Raw genomic sequence first — 19,079 nt, 5'->3', positions numbered from 1 at the left:
ATGTATAAAATAAATATGCTACAAGGATATATAGTACAACACAGGGAATATAGCCAATATTTTATAATAACTATAAATGGGATATAACCTTTATAAATTGTGAATCACTATGCTGTACCCCTAAAACTTGTATAATATTGTACATCAACTATACCTCAATCAATCAATCAGATGCATTCATTGTGTCTTTAATTCTTTATTTTAAATTGATTCTTGCTTGGTGGAATATTGCCAAAAAGGGCTCATGGATGCTACAGGCCCTGAATTCTTACAGGTGTAAGAATGTCTGTCTCTTGTCTCTGTTCCTCTAAACCTGAGTATGACATTCTCGGATTTCCCACTTTCTCTCCCTCAGAACATGGCAGACGATACTCCAGTCTTCCAACGTTGACAGTTGCTGTGGACAACTCGGAAGCCAGCCTTATTGTTCTCCCTGTAGACAATCTGCAAAGAGCAGTCCTCTTCTCCCTGAAGTCTAGAAAATCTACCAGGCGTTGTCTTGCCATTCATCATTCTATGTCAGCTATTCTTGGAACACAGCGTGAACTCTCAATCTAAAAATTCAGATCTGTAGTATCAAGTAAGGCACTGGACTCGGGCTGCCATTCTGGGTTCAAAGCCCAGCTCCACTACTATGGGCAAGTCACAGTCTCTAAAGTTTTCTCATTGGTAAAATGGAGATGGTAATAGAATTTTTCACTTAGTGCAGTCCTATGAACTAAATGGAATAATAAATGGATAGAACACTTAGCACAGTATATAGCAAGTGCTGAATAAAGCCTTACTTTGTTGAAGAACTTCTCTTTGATTATATAATTGTATTTTCTTATCTATTCTGGTTTTTTCCATTTTCTTTTTCAGGAATACTAATTGTGTGCACTGTCTTAAATTACTGTAGCTTTGTACAATAGGAAGTTAAGAGACTGGGAAGTGTGAGTCCATCAACTTTGTTCTTTTTCAAGATTGTTTTGGCTCTTCTGGTCCCTTGCATTTCCATATTAATTTGTGAATCAGCTTATCAATTTCTGCAAAAAAGGCAGCTAGGATTTTAATGGGGATTGGGTTGAATTTGTAGATCAATTTGGGGAGTGTTGTCATCTTAACAAATTAAGTCTTTTGTTCCATGAATGTAGGATGCCTTTCCATTTATGTAGGTGTTCTTTCATTTCTTTCAACAGTGATTTGTAGTTTTCAGAGTATAAGGTTTGAACTTCTTTTTATTATCCCAATGCATTTTAATCTTTTTGATGCTATTAGAAGTGGAATTACAATTTTAATTTCATTTTCAGATTGCTCATTGCTAGTGTATACAAATAAAAGTGATTTTTGTATATTGACCTTGTATCCTACAACCTTGTTGAAATCGTTTATTATTTATAGTTTTTTGTGTGTGAATTCCTTAGGATTTTCTATATACAAGATCATGTCATCTGCAAATATAGTTTTACTTCTTTTTTTAAAAAAAATTTATTTATTTATTTTTTGGCTGTGTTGGGTCTCTGTTGCTGCACGCTGGCTTTCTCTAGTTGCGGCGAGCAGGGGCTACTCTTCATTGCGGTGAGTGTGCTTGTCATTGTGGTGGCTTCTCTTGCTGTGGAGCACAGGCTCTAGGCGTGCAGGCTCAGAGGGCTTCAGTAGTTGTGGCACGCGGGCTCAGTAGTTGTGGCGCATGACCTTAGTTGCTCCACAGCATGTGGGATCTTCCCGGACCAGGGATCAAACCCATGTCCCCTGCACTGGCAGGTGGATTCTTAACCACTGTGCCACCAAGGAAGTCCCTCCCTTTTCAATCTGGATGCCTTTTATTTCTTTTTCCTACCTAATCTCATCTTGGAAGGAAAGCATCCACTCTTTCACCGTTATATATGTTGTTAGACGTGGGTTTTCATGGATGCCTTCTATCAGGTTGAGGATATTAACTTCTTTTTTTTTTTAATTTTTCTTTACTTCTATTTCTAGTTTGTTGTGTGTTTTTTTATCATGGGGAGTGTTGGACTTTGCCAAATGAGTTCTCTGCATCTACTGAGATTATCATTATCATGTGGTTTTTGTCCTTTATTCTATTTACACGTTGTATTACATTCATTGATTTCCATACGTTAAATCAACCTTGCATTTCTGAAAAGAATCTCGCTTGATGGTATATAATTCTTTCTCTATGCTGTTAGATTCAGTTTGCTGGTATTTTGTTGAGGATATCTGCATCTGTATTCATAAGAGATACTGGTCTCTGGGACTTCCCTGGTGGCACAGTGGTTAAGAATCCTCCTGCCAGTGCAGGACACACGGGTTCGAGGCCTGTCTGGGAAGATCCCACATGCCGCAGAGCAACTAAGCCCGTGCACCGCAACTACTGAGCCTGCGCTCTAGAGCCCAAGTGCCGCAACTACTGGAGCCTGCGTGCCTAGAGCCCGTGTTCCACAGCAACAGAAGCTACCGCAATGAGAAGCCCACGCACCACAACAAAGAGTGGCCCCCGCTCACCGCAACCAGAGAAAGCCCACGCACAGCAATGAAGACCCAACAAGCCAAAAATAAATAAATAAATTAATTAATTAATTAATTAAAAAAAAAAAAAAGAGATACTGGTCTCATAAAATTAGTTAGGGAGTGTTTTACTCCTCTTCTACTTTCTGAAAGCTTCTATAGTACTGGCATCATTTCTCCCTTAAATTGAATCTCTCTTCATTGAATTCACCAAGGAAGCCAAATTGACCTGTAGTTTTCTTTATGGGAAGATTTTTAATGATAAAGTCAATTTCTTTAATTCATATAGGTATACTTGAGTTATCTATTCTTTCTTGAGTGACCTTTGGTACTTTGTGTCTTTCAGGGAATTTGTCTATTTTCTATAAATGATCAAGTTTATTTGCATAAAGTTGGTCATAATTTTCCCTTACACCCTTTCAATGTCTATAGATCTATAGAAGTGCCTCCTTTTTCCTGGGTATTGATAATTTGTGTCTTCTCTCTTTAATTCTTGTTCATCTTATTAATAGTTTACACAAATTTTATTGATCTATTCTAAGACTCCATTTTTGGTTTCACTAGTTTTCTCTACTGTTTATCTGTTTTCTGTTTCACTGATTTCTGTTCTAATCTTTCTTATTCCCTTCCTTCTGCTTATTTTGGCTTTAATTTGTTCATCTTTTTCTAGTTCCTTGAGTTGGAAATGTAGATCATTGATTTGAAATTTTTCTTCCTTTCTACTATACACATTTAATGTTATAATCTCTTCTATACATTTTGTTTTCTATATCTTGAAGCTCTATTATTAGGTATACATACTTTTAGGATTATAATGTCTTGATGAATTGACTCCTTTTATTATATCTCCCTTTATCTCCTATAATATCCCTTGTTTCTAATTCTACTTTATGATATAATACAGCCACTCTAGCTTTGTTTTGATTATTGTTTGCATAGTGTGTAATTTTACCTTTTATCTACCTATGTTTTAATATTTAAATCATTTTCTTGTTGATAGAAAATCTCTACCTTTAAATTGGGGTGCTTAGACAATTTACATTTAATATAATTATTGACATGGTTGGAACCATCTTGCTAGTTTTTTTTTTATTGGCCCATATGCTCTTTGTTCCTTTTTCTCACTTTCTTCTTTTTTTTTTTTTTTGGATTGATGATTCCATTTCATTTCCACTATCAACTGGTTAATTATGTCTCTTTTTTTCTTATTTTTTAGTGGCCGCCCTAGGGTTTACAATATAGCTCTTTATAATATCTCTAAGTAATATTACACCAATTCATATATAGTATAAATACCTTATAACAATATACTTCTATTTCCTCCACTATCTTTTTTGCTATTGTTGCCACACATTTTACTTCTATATTATAAATCCCATAATACATTGTTCATATTTTTGGTTTAGGCAGTCGATTATCTTTTAAAGAAATTAAACATAAGAAAGTCTTCTTTACCTTCATTGTAACCATTTATGATGTTCTTGATTTCACTGTGTGGGTCTGTATTTTCTTCTGCTTGAAGAACTTCTTTAACATTTCTTGTCACACAGGTGTGCTGGCAATGCATTCTGTCAACTTTTATTTGTTCTAAAAAAGTCTTTATTTGTCTTTCCAGTGTCTTCTAATTTGCATATCATTTTCTGATGATAAGTCTTCTATAACTCTTATCTTTATTCTTCTGTATTTAAAGTTTCTTTTTCTCTGGTTGCCTTCAAGACTTTTGTCTTTGATTTACAACACTTTGACTATGATGTGTCTAAATGTGTGTTTGTATTTATCCTGCTTGGGGTTCTCTGAGATTCTTGGATCTGAGATTCTTTGCTGTGTTTCAGTAATTCTGAAAACTTCTTAACCATTTTCTCTTCAAATAGTTCTTCTGTCCCAGTTTCTCTCTCTTATCCTCTTGGGGCACCCAATACATATATGATATTTTCCCACAGTTCTTGGATGCTCTGTTCTGTTTTTTTCCCACTCTTTTTTATTTTCTTTTTGTGTTTCCCTTTGAATAATCTCTATTATCCTATCTTCAAATGAAAGTTTTTTTCTTAGCTCTTTCCAGTCTTCTAATAAGCTATCAAAGAAGTTCCTCATCTCTTATATCATGTTTTGTTATTTCTAGCATTTTAATTATACTTTTTTTATAGTTTCCTTCTCCTTGTTGAAATTCCCATCTGTTGCTGCATGTTGCATATCTTTTCCATGATATCCTTTAACATATAACTCATGGGTATTTTAAAGTTCCTATCTGATAGTTCCAATACCTGGGTCATTCTGGGTTTGGTTTTGTTTATTGCTCTTCACAGTGATTTGTTTATTCCTGTTTGTGTGTGTATATATATGTATCTTATAATTTTTTATTTATTGTTGACAATTGTGTATACAGAAATAAACTGAGTTAAATAATATTTACACTTGAAAATGTGTACCCCTTTTCTCTATCAGGCCCTAAGTGTTGGGGATTGAGTCAACCTAGTCAGTAGTTGAGCTGGAGCTGGGTTTTATTGTTTCTATAGTTACCTCCAATGCACCACAGGCTTCAAAATCCTCCAGCATTGGGCTGCTAACTGTGGGACTTGGGATGCCAGAGGGTTTTCCTCAGTGTTTCTATTCCACCCACAGTTTTTAGCAGTCTCTGTATGCTTGCACTACAGAGGGGTTCTCTCTCCATATTCACGCCTCTTTCCCAGTAGTAGTCTGCTGTTACATAGTACTTGGTGCTGTGTTTGTTATGTGGCTGGTGGTGGAAGGGAGAAATTCTTGGTTCTCCTGGTCCAGCCTCAGTCTTAGGAAGGGTCTGTACACCAGAACCTCAGGGATGGGGCTCATCTTCAAGGGCCCCTTTCTGGGCATCTCCCTCCTAGCTCCTGGAATGCCTTCCTGGGACAAAAGCCATATAACTTCTACCCCAGAGAAACTTTGAGCATGATTACACTCCTAGGAGTCCAGATTCAGCCCAAAACTGAAGCCTCTATTTATCACTCCATCTTATAAATACAGCTGGTCCTGTATCCACGGGTTCCACATCTGCAGATATGGAGGGCCGACTGTACTATGCCATATTATATAAGAGACTTGAGCATCTGCAGATTTTGGTATTCACAGGGGGTCCTGGAACTAATCCCCCACAGATACCGAGGGGCGACTGTAACGTTATCCAGCCAGCTGCCCAGATCAGACACTGGGGAGTGAGCCTTGAGACCCTGACACTCTCGCACATCTAATCTATTACTATTTCCCTCCTAATTATTTCTCAAACGTCTGTATATATCCATTTCCACAACCATAACTTTCATCAAAGCTACCATCACTTCCCGTTCGATTTCTACAGCAGCCTCCTAAATAGAGTCTCCACGTCCTCTCTTGCTCCTTAACTTCCTTTCCACCCTCCACAAGCAGCCTGAATAATTTTTTAAAACACAGTCTGGATCATGTTACTCTTATGCTCTTTCTCACCTCTCATGTATCAGCTTGATTGTCATTTCTCAGAAGGGCCTTCCCTGAGCACTAACATAAAGCAGGCTGGCCTCTATTATTCCCTCCCACAGCATCCTATTCTATTCCTTCATTGCGTTTATTAATGTATTTTTTACTTGATTATTGGCTGTCTCCCTCCATGGTGCTGCACCTTCTGCAAAGTCAGGGGCCATGTCTATTCCATTTACTAATATATCCAGTGTCTACTGCAGTGTCTGGTACAGGGTAAGCATTCAATAAACATAGTAAATGTAGTAAATGAATAAAACACATAGTAAATGAATGAATTAATAAATTTGCAGGGCCAATAAGAAATGCAGGGAAAAAAGCAGTAAGAAAATAACCTATTCTGCATTAGGCACTATGAAGGTACATAGACTCTCATTTATTCTCCCACAAAAACCCACTGAGATGCACACTATTACCCTCTCTTTACTGAAGGGGAAACTGAGACTTTGCTCCACTTAGCAAGTTGCCCAAATCACATGGCTAACGAGTGTTAAGGCTGGTGTTGAAACTCAGGTCTACCTGACTCTGCAGTCCGACTCCTCTCCCTTTGTCCTATTAGTCTGCATTTGCTTGCAGAACAAAGTCCAAAAGACAAGGTCAGGGCTGCCAGGATGAGGCAGGATGGGAAAAATGCAAGGTGGGAGAGAGAGAGAATGGCTTAGCTCAGAGTTTGCCCTGAAGTCTAAGTATCTTGGATTTAATCCCTTCCTCACAAAGAGCCTCCAACACATGGGCCTGGGCAGGAGCATTGTTTGGCAGTGTCGAAGCCACCACTTTTTCTGTGGATAAACACTTCCCTGTGAGAGGACTGCCAACAAGTATCCTTAACAAGTACAGCCTGTTTTGGCAAAAGCACACACCCAACACCTGAGGAAGCATGGCAGAAAGTGGGCAGGGGCCAAAGATTTTAGGTCAAAAGGCCCAGGTTCAAGGTCTGGTTCTGACATTCCTCACCACTTGTGGACTTAGGACAACTCCTTTGATCTCTCAGATCTTCATTGTTTTCATCTGATTAATGGGGATAATAATATATACCTACATAATTGTTATGAACTGCAAATGAGAAACTATTTAATGAGCATGTAAACATTATAATCCTTACTGGAGATATATTAAAGTATCACCTTCAAGTAGGAACAAAATAAGGATACTTTCCACTACCTTTATAAATAACATTGTTTTAGAAAAGTCTGGAGAAAGGGCATGAAAGAGAGATAAAGTGGAGAGTATTAGAAAGGAAGAAAGAATAATGACAAAAATCACTCCTCTGACATATGTTCATATTCTTAGAAAAATGAAAAGAATCAACTCTATTTTTATGGAGGAGTTCAGCATTGTGGCTGATAATCCTATACTGCTATCCTTGTCAGCCTTCAAGGTTCAGCTCAGGTGTCGTGTCTTCCAGGAGCCATCCCTGAACGTCCGCACGGGTCCAAGACCCTTCTCTGGGCTTGCAGAATTCTCTGAGCGTTCCCCACCAAAGCAGCCCACGTGCTGTTTATGGACCTGTGTCCTCAGAAAACAGTTAAGTTTCCTGAGGACATGCTCTGTGGCTTATTTCTTCTAGTGCCCCTGGTGTCAAGCACAGTGTGCAGAACAAAGAAGGCACTCATTAAATGTTTCTGTAATTGAATTTAAAAAACCAAAGCATTGCTTTATGTGAAAATACAATGAAAAAAAATGATCCTATACGCGAAGCAATACAAATAGAAGAGATCTGGGAATACCACCCATCTACTGAAGTCTGTAAAACAAAAATCTTGCAAAATGGAAAGAGGTATCATGGTCACAGATGAGTAAAGACTAAATACAATTCTCCAAACCAATATATAGCGTTAATAAAAATTCGACCAAATCCCAATTATTCTAAAATGCATCTAGAAATACCAACAGAAAAGGACAAAGAGTATTCTGAAAAATAAGTAGTTACTAATCCCTTCAGATGTTAAAACATATCATAAAGAAGCACTTATTAAACAGTGTCACACTGGTGCAATATAAGATTAGCAGAACAAAATAGGAAAGTTCAGAAATTACTGTTGTGTCTAAAATTTTATTAAATGACTTAAAATACATAACAGAAAATATGAAAAAAGAAAGATAAGATCATCTTAAAGTGGTACTGAAGTTTGAGGAAAACATTAGAGTCATATCTAATATCATACACCAAAATAAGTCTCTCCAACAAGATTTGAAAATTAAAAGCTGTTTTTTAAAAAATGGAAAATGGTTGAAAACTTTTTAAATCCTAGAGAAGATTTATCCCAATATTTCAGCTTTAAAACAATGAAATAAATGTAATAAAAAGGTAATCAGATTCAACTAATATATATAGTAGATTTAAAATTTATGAACAATTTAGAAATGGAAAAGTACTGAGTGGGAAATCATTCAGAGCAAACATAATAATGGGTTAACATATTTATGGTATAAAAGCTTTATTCAAATTATAATACTACATCCTAAAACCAGAGAGAAAGTATAAACAGACAAAAAAGAAATATAACAAGGTTAAACATAAAGTTATCATGTGACCCAGCAATTCCACTCTCAGGAATATACTCAAGAAAAATGAAAACATTTGTCCACACAAAATCTTACATACAAAAAGTTATAGCAGCATTATTATAATAGCCCAAAGTAGAAACAACCCAAATAATAAATGATAAAATGATGAATGGATAAACATAATGTAGTATCTCCATACAATGGCATATTATTTGGCAATAAAAAGAAATGAAGTACCAATACATGTTGCAACATGAGAACATTATGCTAAGCCAAAGAAGCCAGTCATAAAAGACCACATGTTGTATGCTTTGATTTATAGGAAATGTCTAGAATATACACATCTATAGAGACTGGAGAAATTGGAGGTAAATGGGGAGTGACTGCTAATGCGTACAGGGTTTCTTTTGGGGGTGATGAAAATGTTTTGGAATTAAATATTGGTGATGGCTGCACAACTCTGTGACTATATTAAAAACCACTGAATTGAATACTTTAAATGGGTAAATTCTATGGTATGTGAATTATATCTCAATAATGCTGTGATTTAAAAAAAAGAAAAGAAATATAGCTAGTAAGCAAATAGATGGAAAAAATTTCAACCTGACTGATAGTCAAAGAAATGCAGACCAAAATGGCAAAGTACTGTTTTCACCTAGCAAATCAGCAAAGTAACTTAGATAGAAACAAATGCAACCCCGTCAAGACTGCAAAGCAACCACTACTCTCCTGTACAGCCAAAGGTAGAAGATGTTAGTATGACTTGTAGAAAGCAATTGGATACAATATATAGTAACGAGAATGTTAAAAATGTCCCGACTTCTGGGAATTTGCCCTTAGGAAACAAAGCAAAACAAGGGAAAAGCTACCTGAAGGAAGCTGGCACCAGAGCACTATAAAAACAGGCTATACCCAACTATAAGTGAATTATATCATAGAGGCCATCCACTTGATAAAATATTACATAACCATGACAACACTTTGAAGTTTTGATGTAATGTTGAGTGAAAAAAGACAGATATAGATCCCTTTAATGCTATAAAATTATGAGGGCAAAGACTGACCAAGAACATACAAAAATTAAAATAAGCTACTGTTCTTTTCTCGTTTCCAGGCTTTTCTGACTCAGCTTTAAGTGTGCTGTAGCCTCCTTTCCCAGCCAGTCAGATGGCGGCCTCAAAGTCAGAGCAACATCCTGGCCAGTTTCTTGATATTTCTTTAAGGAACTAGTTTATTCAGATGTACTACATTAAGCCATGACCTATAACCTGCTGCTTCAGCTTAAGTGAAAAGGCAGGGACTGGGAAGGAGGAAGAGAAGGGAGAATCCATCTTTTCTTCATGGTCACATGTTTTAGACCCAAAAGCACAGCCACGTGGACCTCCAGAGTCACACCCTGCCTTCCGTGTCAGTAGCACTGAGTACTTTTCCTAGGACATCTTGTTCGAGTTCAAGACACACAGTAACCTTAATCTAATCCAGTTGTGAATCCAACGTCTCAGCTGTGTCACTGAGAGTTCTTCCTGTGGGGAGGACAGAACCCACTCAAGGACTGACCACGATGACCGGTGAACAACTCTTGATGAAGTCTAGGCTGGGCCCTGCAACATTTGGGCACCAGCTCTTTCTTAAAACTTTAACACATAAGAAAATCTACGGGTGTCCCATAATTTAGCATTAACTTCTTTTCTAAAATAGGGTGTAAAGGAATGAACTGTCAGCAGGAGGTAAAGTTCCACCCTGGCACGGCTTCTGCTCAAGAAAGTCATACCCAGCTGGTTGGCTGATGCGTGCAAAGGACGGAGACAGGATGACTTCATTTGCCAAAAGCAGGGCTCATATTATGATATTCGAGGGTGAAGTCATCTTTATTCCTATCATTGCACCTTTAGAAGCTCCTTGTGGGGCAGATAAACTTTATTTACTGTTGGTGTAATGCCACCATCCAAAGATAAACTAATCAAGGTCAACCTATGTCATGTCCATCTATTCTAATTTGGTTTCCTTGATTACATTTTTCTATATGCATAATTTTGGAGGTATCTTTCATTCCCCTTCAGAGAACAAACTATCAGAGAAAATTACTAGCAGATGTCTCTGTGACCCTAATGTAACAAGGACAACACTAAACATAAATACAATGCACACGGCTTTCAGGGATTCAAATTTCCTTTGGCCCTGCCTCCCCGTTTGGAACAAGGAGGGAGAACAGTACATGGAAAGCTCCTATCATACTGGGTGGAGAACACTGGTGGCTCACTGGTTTTCTTCCCCAGACAAGGCAGGCAGTATTAACCCCACCATGAAAATGGAAAGCTGAAGCACACAGATACAAACACGATTGGACCGAGGTCAAACAGCCGGGGTGAACAGAGACTCAGAACCCAGGTATGATATGGGGACTCTAGGCAACATGTTGTTCCATTAGCTTCCAGGCAAGAAATGGAAAACCAAATTCTCCTGAAAAAATTACTCCATAAGTATCTCTTTAAAATTATTTAACACTTTTAATAAAACAGCATGTTTAAAATACTCCATATTTTCATCTAAATATCTGAAATCTTCGAAGGTTAGGAAAGATTCTACTGCCAGGTGACACAGGAACAGATAATGACAATAAAACGAACATTTAATGTGTGCTACACATGTACTGGGAAGAACATGAGTTAACCCAATTTATGCTCACAACAGCCTTATGGCAATTATTATTGCTATTTTACAGCTGAGGTTCGGAGGCAGCACAGAGAGGTTGAGTAATTTGCCTGATGTTCCACAGCTAAGAGGTGGCAAGCCCAGGGTCCCAGCCCCGGCGTCACGTAACCCCTGGGCCCTGCTGCCTCTCCCAACTTAACTTAGCCGCCTGGAGGGGAAGCCGAGGTCAGCCCCCTTTCTGAAGAGCCCCTGCCCTTCAGGAAACAAACAACACTAACGTTGCTAAACATACCCACTCTTAGAGAAACTAGAAGAGGGATGAGGCTGCATCAGAAACAAATCGATGGTTCCAGATTATGAAAAAACATTTTCCACAATACTCCAAACTGTGCTCAAAAGTTCTCCTCAAATTTTATCCTTGCTAGTGAATGACATTAAGAGGCAACACATAAATAAAATGCCAAAAGGTCCCGGCAAACAGAAGTTTCTTCGCTGGGAAGAATGGCTGGGAAATGAGGGGAAAACCACTGAAAAGACTGCCTTTGCCCAGCAGAACAAACACAGGAACAGAGTGTGTGGGGTTTTCTACTTAAAGGGCTACCTACCCAGAAAAGCAAAGCACTATTTACCTAAGCTTGCCCCAGTCTTTTGCTTCCTTCAGATTTTATTTTCCTTACATTTGTTTTCAATTTAGCATAATTCTTAAAAGTCGTTTAAGTTAAAGGACGAAAAAAGAGGCCAAACAGGTATCTTCCTCTGCATGGCACCATTGTCTTGCCTCATAAAGACCCCTGAACTTCCACCAAGCCCAGTGGTCACTTAAGGAAGGTCATTTTCCCCCTAGACTTCTAACTAGTCACAGATAATTTATTGAGCATCTACTACAGTCAAAACAGATGTTTCATTCATTCAATCTCTCTCATTGCTAATATCCCAGCTTCCTGGATCTGGGGAGACCCAAAGTGGTTTCCCATGAAGGAAAACTCAGACTGGAAAATCAGAGCCAGAAATGTGAAAGTCATCTAATATATACCCTGAAATTGAACCATACACTGAGTGAGCCTGCTTCCCCACACTACTAAGAGCTATGGCTTGCTTGGTCAAATACTTATTGAGCACTTTCTATATATAAGGGTGTAAGAAACTACAGGGTTCCACATCTATTGGCAGCGGCCTGGGATAATGAAGTAAGTGATGCTGAACTAGGTGTCACAAGAGCTGAGTTCTAATCTTAGCTTTGGCCCTAACTTCCTGTGTGTCCTTGGGGTCTCCCTTTCTGGGCCTCCATTTTCTTCTCAAAATCTAACATCCTATGATCACTGTTTCCTCAAAACGAAAAATATTTATTTTAAATCCTATGATTATGAGAGTCTCCTTTCTGGTCTGGCTAAAGAACCCAGTGGTGAATAGGTGGTTATAAAGGAACACAACAGGAAGTACATCCAGATCTGCCAATTCCCACATCATTAAAGACACACATAACAGATGAACCTCCTTTCTCCCAGCCAGGAGAAGGCGGCCCCAGCGTGACAACAGAGAGTAAAGTGCAAAATAAGGTGCCCTATGTGGCAAGGACTGTGGGGTCCACAAGAACAGCTTAGCTGGCGTAAGCAGACTTCTCAGCTGCCCAGCACTGGCCATCAGGGAGGTAGACAACAAAAATCAGGTAGATTTTAAAATCAAGCTGCATGATCATTTCTCTAAAGATCGTACCATAAATTCTGAATAACAAATAATTCCTTTCTCATAGCAGACTTCTTATAGAACAATATTTTGGCAAGACAGCCAAATATATTCCTGAATTCCTGGATATTGCGAACCATGATGTATAATCCATTCTGGTATGGGCCAGGCCAGACACCACTCCCATCATCCTCTCCACCTCTTCTCTGTGGCTCTCACCCTACTCTCCCTGATCTTGAAAGGTAATTCTGATCCTTGCCACCCACATCAACACACTACAAAAAGATTTCTATGAAAGAAACTACTTCCAGTCTGTACACTTATAAAATAACAAAAACTACCAAGACTTTGGTAGTCCCCCTCTATTCTAATCCTTAAGGAAACAGAGAACCCATAAGTTGATGGGAAACAAGATTCTGACCATTTTCAAAAAGTCTCACAGAACTTCTAATCATTTCAAACAATCTCACAGGATGCACCTCTGGGTCTGAAAGGGGAAATATCAGGATCGAGCCTTGGTTAGAACACCAGGAAGCTCTGCGAGGGGCAGACTTGACTAGGAGCTATTGTTTTTAGTAAAAGTAAGTGTCAATTACCAATAATCCAATACGTTTCTGAATCTGGGCTAAATGCCTTTATTTAAACAACCTTTTACAATCCCCACAAGAACTCCATGAAGTAGGAACCATTATTATGCTCCTTTTACAGATGGGAAAATTCAGGCTGAGAAGTGAAGGAAGTAACTTAGTAAAGAGCAGAGCCAAAGACAGCGATCCTTCTAAACAGACAAGTTGCCCACCCCTCCCCAGCCTCATCCAGCCTTCAACTTCCTCTGCCTGAGGGTGTGAGCTCAGGGTCCCTTGCTCACTCGTTCTCTGCTCAGATGGCCCTCTGATCAGCTTCTGGTTTCATTCCCCACAGCAGAGGCAAACCACTGACTGCTGGGAGAAAACCATCCCGGATGGTCTCAAGGATACACAGCCTCTCCAAGCAGGTTGGTTGAGAGTCCCCAGCAGCCCTTTGGCATGACCATTGAGGTAAAGCCTCCCAGACTCCAGATGTACCCTATGTTGGTATACATAATCCACGCAAGTGCAAAGGAAGCTCAACCTGTTTTGCCCATGAGAACAGGAATGATTAGCCAGCTTCGGGGCACTGAGGGTATAAATAGATGCATAGTGTCATTTCTGCTCAGAGGATGTTAAAATGCTTCCCAAACATTGACCCATCTATTTTCACAAGGTGCCACATTTACCACCATATTCTCCATAGCACTAAAGAATAGAAGCAAAGCTTTGCACCCAGAGACAGACAAGTTGAAGGCTTCCAGAGGCTGACCACAGTTCTGTGAGATCTGATTTGAAATTTTAAAAAATTATCAACTGAACGAACACATGGTCCTCACTTACCCTTTCTATCTCTTGGAGGTAGAGGAGTGCAATGTCCCCTGCCTTCTCATAACAGGTGATGACATCCTGTTCCCGATCCACATGGAGATTACTGGTAGAAGAAGAAATAGGCAACTTCTCTAAACAAAGTCCTAAAAAAAATCAACATACAAAAACTGGGTAAGTTGTTTTTCATGGGGCTTAATTTTTTAATATTGCTCTAGAGGGCCAGATAATATGAGAGAAGCAGATACTCTGCCCTCTCTCTTTAAGGACAAAATGGAACATCAAAATGGAGTACCAAAAAGAATATCCATAAGTTACAGATGAAGGAGGTCCCTAAAGATACAGAAAGCACCATTTGACTTTGATATCCAGGTTGAGAATTTGATCAGGTACTTCACCATGATTCCATTCAGATCTAACAGAGCTTCTCATTCAAATATGTTGCAAGGTCCTTCAAGAATTTTTTAAAGTACAGGTAGGCTCACAGCACAATACCAGGTACAGAATATCTTCTATCCCAAGATGTACACTTAACCGATTGAACATAAAACATTTCTAAATGCTCTCAGGAGCCTCAGTTACCAGGAAAATCTTCCAACTCTCAGCCCTAGAGTTCTGTAGCAATGACAATACCCCAAGCCACCTCTCAGTTCCAGGCCAAGAAAACACCCAGAACGTTGCTGTGTGGGCACTTCTTGGGAGATGGAGGGGTTACTCTTTGCCAAGAGAGAGTTCAGGGCTGGGACGGGATATGAAAGCATGAACGACTGAGAAATAACAATGCTGAGAGGAGCAGCTGCTGCGTAAACCCAGCACCAACCTCAGCCCCTGCTCTGGGCAACCAGCCTGGGGCACGTCGGGCTCCAGGTCCCCACCTGCAATTGGAGGCAGAGAGGGAGTCCCGCGGGGAGGGTTTCTGCTGTGTCAAGTGCCCTGGGGTACCGGGAAACACACACTGCACACGTTCACTCCACGCATGAGGGCGCGAGAAGCTTCAATGCGGACACAGTCAGGCTCTGCAACTGGAAGGGGCCAGAGAGGTCCCTGGGAAACTCACTCATTTTATAGACGAAGAAGCTGAGAACCATCATGGTAAAGTTAAGCGACTCGCCCAAAACCTGACAGGCAGTTAACAGCACAGCAGGAATGAGATCCCAGGTCTGGGGCCTCCCAAGCAACACCTGTCAAGTGAGCTGCTGGCTTTCAGAGCAGACACCACCGCAGAGGGGACCAGACACACCAAACACCAGCAAGTGACCCAGGGCCTCCCGTGCATCACTCTGAGAACGGCCTCCTCCAAGGTGCTCTTATCAAACTGTGACAGTCCCTCCAGGCTGTAGAAGGTGACAGGAGGTGGTCATACTGCACGGGAAGGAGAAACCACTTCCATCCACAGGGAGCCCACAGCTGAGGACAGTGTGCCGGGGAACTCAGAGGTGACCACGTTGTCACAGAAGGTGCAGATCGGCCAAAGATTTTGTTATTGTTTAACAGCTTTATTGAGGTTGCGCTTTTTAAATGTTTCATCATGATTTCTTTTGTTTTTATTGACTCTATTTTTTATTAACTAAAGCCCATCATTTACATTAGGGTTCACTCTTTGTGTTGTGAAGTTCTGTGAGTTTTAACAAATGCATAGTGTCATGTATCCACCATCACAGCATCGTACGGAATTGATTCACTGCCCGAAAATTGTGCTCTATCCCTCCTCCTGAACCCGTGGCAACCACTAATCTTTTTACTGTCTCTACAGTTTTGCTTTGTCCAGAATATCATATAACTGCAATCATCCAGTACGTAGCCTTTTCAGATTGGCTTTGTTCACTTAGAAATATGCTTTTAAGGTCCCTTCATGTCTTTTTGTAGACAGATAGCTAACTTCCTTTTGTCGTTAAATAACATTCCATTTATTCATTATTTAAAGGCACCACGGTTGCTTACAAGTTTTGGCAATTATGAGTAAAGCTACTATAAACATTCACGTGCAGGTTTTTGTGTGGACATAGACGTCAACTCAATTGGGTAAATACCAAGAAGAGGAACTGGTGGATTGTATGGTAAGAATGCGTTTGTAAGAAATAGCTAAATAAATATATTTTATTTACAAATAGTTTTGTAAGAATAAATATTACTGGGTTGGCCAAAAAGTTTGTTTGGGTTTTTCTATAAGACCTTATTTTTAGCTTTATAAGGAACTACTGAACTGTCTTCCAAAGTGGCTGCACTATTTTGCATTCCCACCAGCAATGAATGAGACTTCCTACTGCCCAGCATCCTTGCCAACATTTGGTGTTATCAGTTTTTTGAATTTTAGTCATTCTAATATGTATAGTGGTGTCTCATTGTTGTTTTAATTTGCAATTCCCTAATGGCATATGATATTGATCTTTTCTTACGCTTATTTGCCATCTGTATACCTTCTTTGGTGAAATGTCTGGTCAGATCTTTTGCCCTTTTTTCGATTCAGTTGTTTGTTTTCTTACTGTTGACTTTTGAGTTCTTTGTATATTTTGGATACATGTCCTTTATCAGATATCTATTTTGTAAATATTTTCTTGAAGTCTGTGACTTTTCATTCTCTTCACAGTGTCTTTCACAGAACAAAAGTTGTTAGTTTTAATAAAGTCCAATCTATCAATTTTTTCTTTCAAGGATTGTGCTTTTGGTGTGGTCTCTAAAACGCCACGGCTAAATCCAAGGTCACCTAGATTCCAAGGTCACCTAGATTTTCTCCTATGTTATCTTCCAGAAGTTTTATAGTTTGGCATTTTACATTTAGGTCTACAATCCATTTCGAGTTGATATTTGTGAAAGGTATAAGGTTCGTCTCTCTCTCTCTCTCTATATATATATATATATAAATATGGCATGTGGATGTTCGTTTGTTCCAGCACTATTTGTTGAAGAGACTACCTTTCCCCACTGAATTGCCTTTGCTCCTTTGTCAAAAATCAGTTGATTATAGTTGAGTGGGTCTATTTCTGGGCTCTCTATTCTGTTCAACTGATTTTTTTGGTCTATTCTTTCACCAATATTATGTGTCTGGATTATCAGTATACAGTGTATCATTTTTTAAAAATAGCTCTACTGAGAGATAATTTACATGCCATAAAATTCACTCATTTTAAGTAAAATTCAACATTTTTTCAATAAACTCATAGAGTTGTACAACCATCAACACAATCCACTTTAAGAACATTTCCATCATCCCCAAATGATCCTTTCTGCCCAAATCAATCTCTATTCTCAGCCCCAGGCTCAGGCAACTGTTAATCTGCTTTCTGTCTCTGTAGATTTACCTTTTCTGGACACTTCATAAAAATAGAATCATATAATATCTGGTCTTTTGTGTCTAACTTCTTTCACTTAGCATAATGTTTTCAATGTTCCTCCAAGTTACAGCAATATTCCATTTCTTTTTACTGCTGTATGGATATACTGCATTTTATCTGTCCATTTGCCAGTAATGGGCATTTGGGTTGTTTCCTTTTTGGCTATTATGAATAATGCTGCTATGAACATTCATGTATAATTTTCTTGTGTGAACATATATTTTTAATTCTCTTGGGTAAATACCTAGAAGTGGAATTGTTGGGTCAGATAACAAATTTACTTTTAACTGTTTAAGAAACACTTGTTTTCCAAAGTGGCTATACCATTTTACATTCCCACCAGCAGTTTATGAGGATTCCAGTTTCTCCACATTCCTGTCAATACTTGTTATCGTCTGACTGTTTTGTTATAGCCATCTAAGTAGGTGTGAAGTGGTAGCTCATTGCGGTTTTGACTTGCATTTCCATAATGACTAATGATACTGACTTTTCATGTGCTTATTTGTTATCCATACATCTTCTTTGGTGAAATGTCTATTAAAATCAGTATTGACTTTTCTGACCTATGCACAGGGTATGTCTCTTCATTTATGTAGGTCTTCTTTACATCTCTCAGCAACAGTTTGTAGCTTTCAGTGTGCATGCCTTGCAAACCTTTTGTTAGATTTAAGTATTTCATATTTATTATGCTGTTGTAAGTGGTATTGTTTTAATTTTCATTTCCTTTTGTTCACTGCTAACATATAGAAATACAATAGATTTTTGAATAGTGATCTTATATTCTGTACCCTTGCTAAATTCAGTTAGTTCTACACAATCATGTTGTTTGCAAATAAAGACAGTTTTAGTTCCTCCTTTCCAATCTGGATGCCTTTATTTCTATTTATTGCCTTATTGCACTGTCAAGAACCTCCAGTACAATGCTGAATAGAAATGGTGAGAGCAGACATCCCTATCTTATTCCTGACCTAAGGGAGAAAGCATTTAGTCTTTCACATGAAGTTTGATGTTAACTATCAGTTTTTCATAGATGCCCTTTATTAGGTTGAGGAAGATCCTTTCTACACCAATTTTGCTAAGAGTTTATATCAAGATGGATGTTGGATTTCCTCAAATCCTTTTTCTGTGTCTATGGCTTGTTGTCTTTTAGTTATTTAATCTGGTGAATTACATCGACTGATTTTCAAATATTAAACCAAACTTCCTTTCCTGAGATAAACCCCATTGACCATGATGTATTATCCTTTTTTTATATTTTTAGATTTGATTTGTTAAATTTTTGCTTGGAATTTTTTTCATCGATGTTCATGAGGAATATTTGTCTATAGGTTCCTTGTAATGTCTCTGTCTGATTTTGGTATTAAGGTAAGTCTTAACCTCATAAAATGACTTGAGAAGTATTCTCCTCCCTTCAATTTCCTGGAAGAGTTCGTGTAGAATTACTATTTTGTTCTTAAATGTTTGGTAGAGTTTACCAGTAAAGCCATCTGGACCTGGAGTTTTCTGTGTGGAAGGTTTTTAACTATAAATTCCATTTCTT

General features: G+C 38.6%; 1 protein-coding gene across 7 annotated transcripts in view; it reads right to left on the bottom strand.

The window, feature by feature from the left end:
• TTC7B (tetratricopeptide repeat domain 7B) overlaps positions 1-19,079 on the bottom strand; it is a 240,025-nt gene that overhangs the window by 168,414 nt on the left and 52,532 nt on the right. For all 7 annotated transcript variants that reach the window (XM_082451245.1, XM_082451243.1, XM_082451244.1 and 4 more), the window contains one exon: positions 14,223-14,353. In XM_082451245.1, the coding sequence (XP_082307371.1) occupies positions 14,223-14,353 (131 nt within the window). The remainder of the gene's footprint in view (positions 1-14,222; positions 14,354-19,079) is intronic.

Source organism: Balaenoptera physalus (genome assembly GCF_965194825.1).
Source record: "Balaenoptera physalus genome assembly, chromosome: 2".
NCBI classification, from domain to species: Eukaryota; Metazoa; Chordata; class Mammalia; order Artiodactyla; family Balaenopteridae; genus Balaenoptera; species Balaenoptera physalus.
Note: the sequence above shows the minus strand (reverse complement) of the source record. Positions and strands in the feature narration are given on the sequence as shown.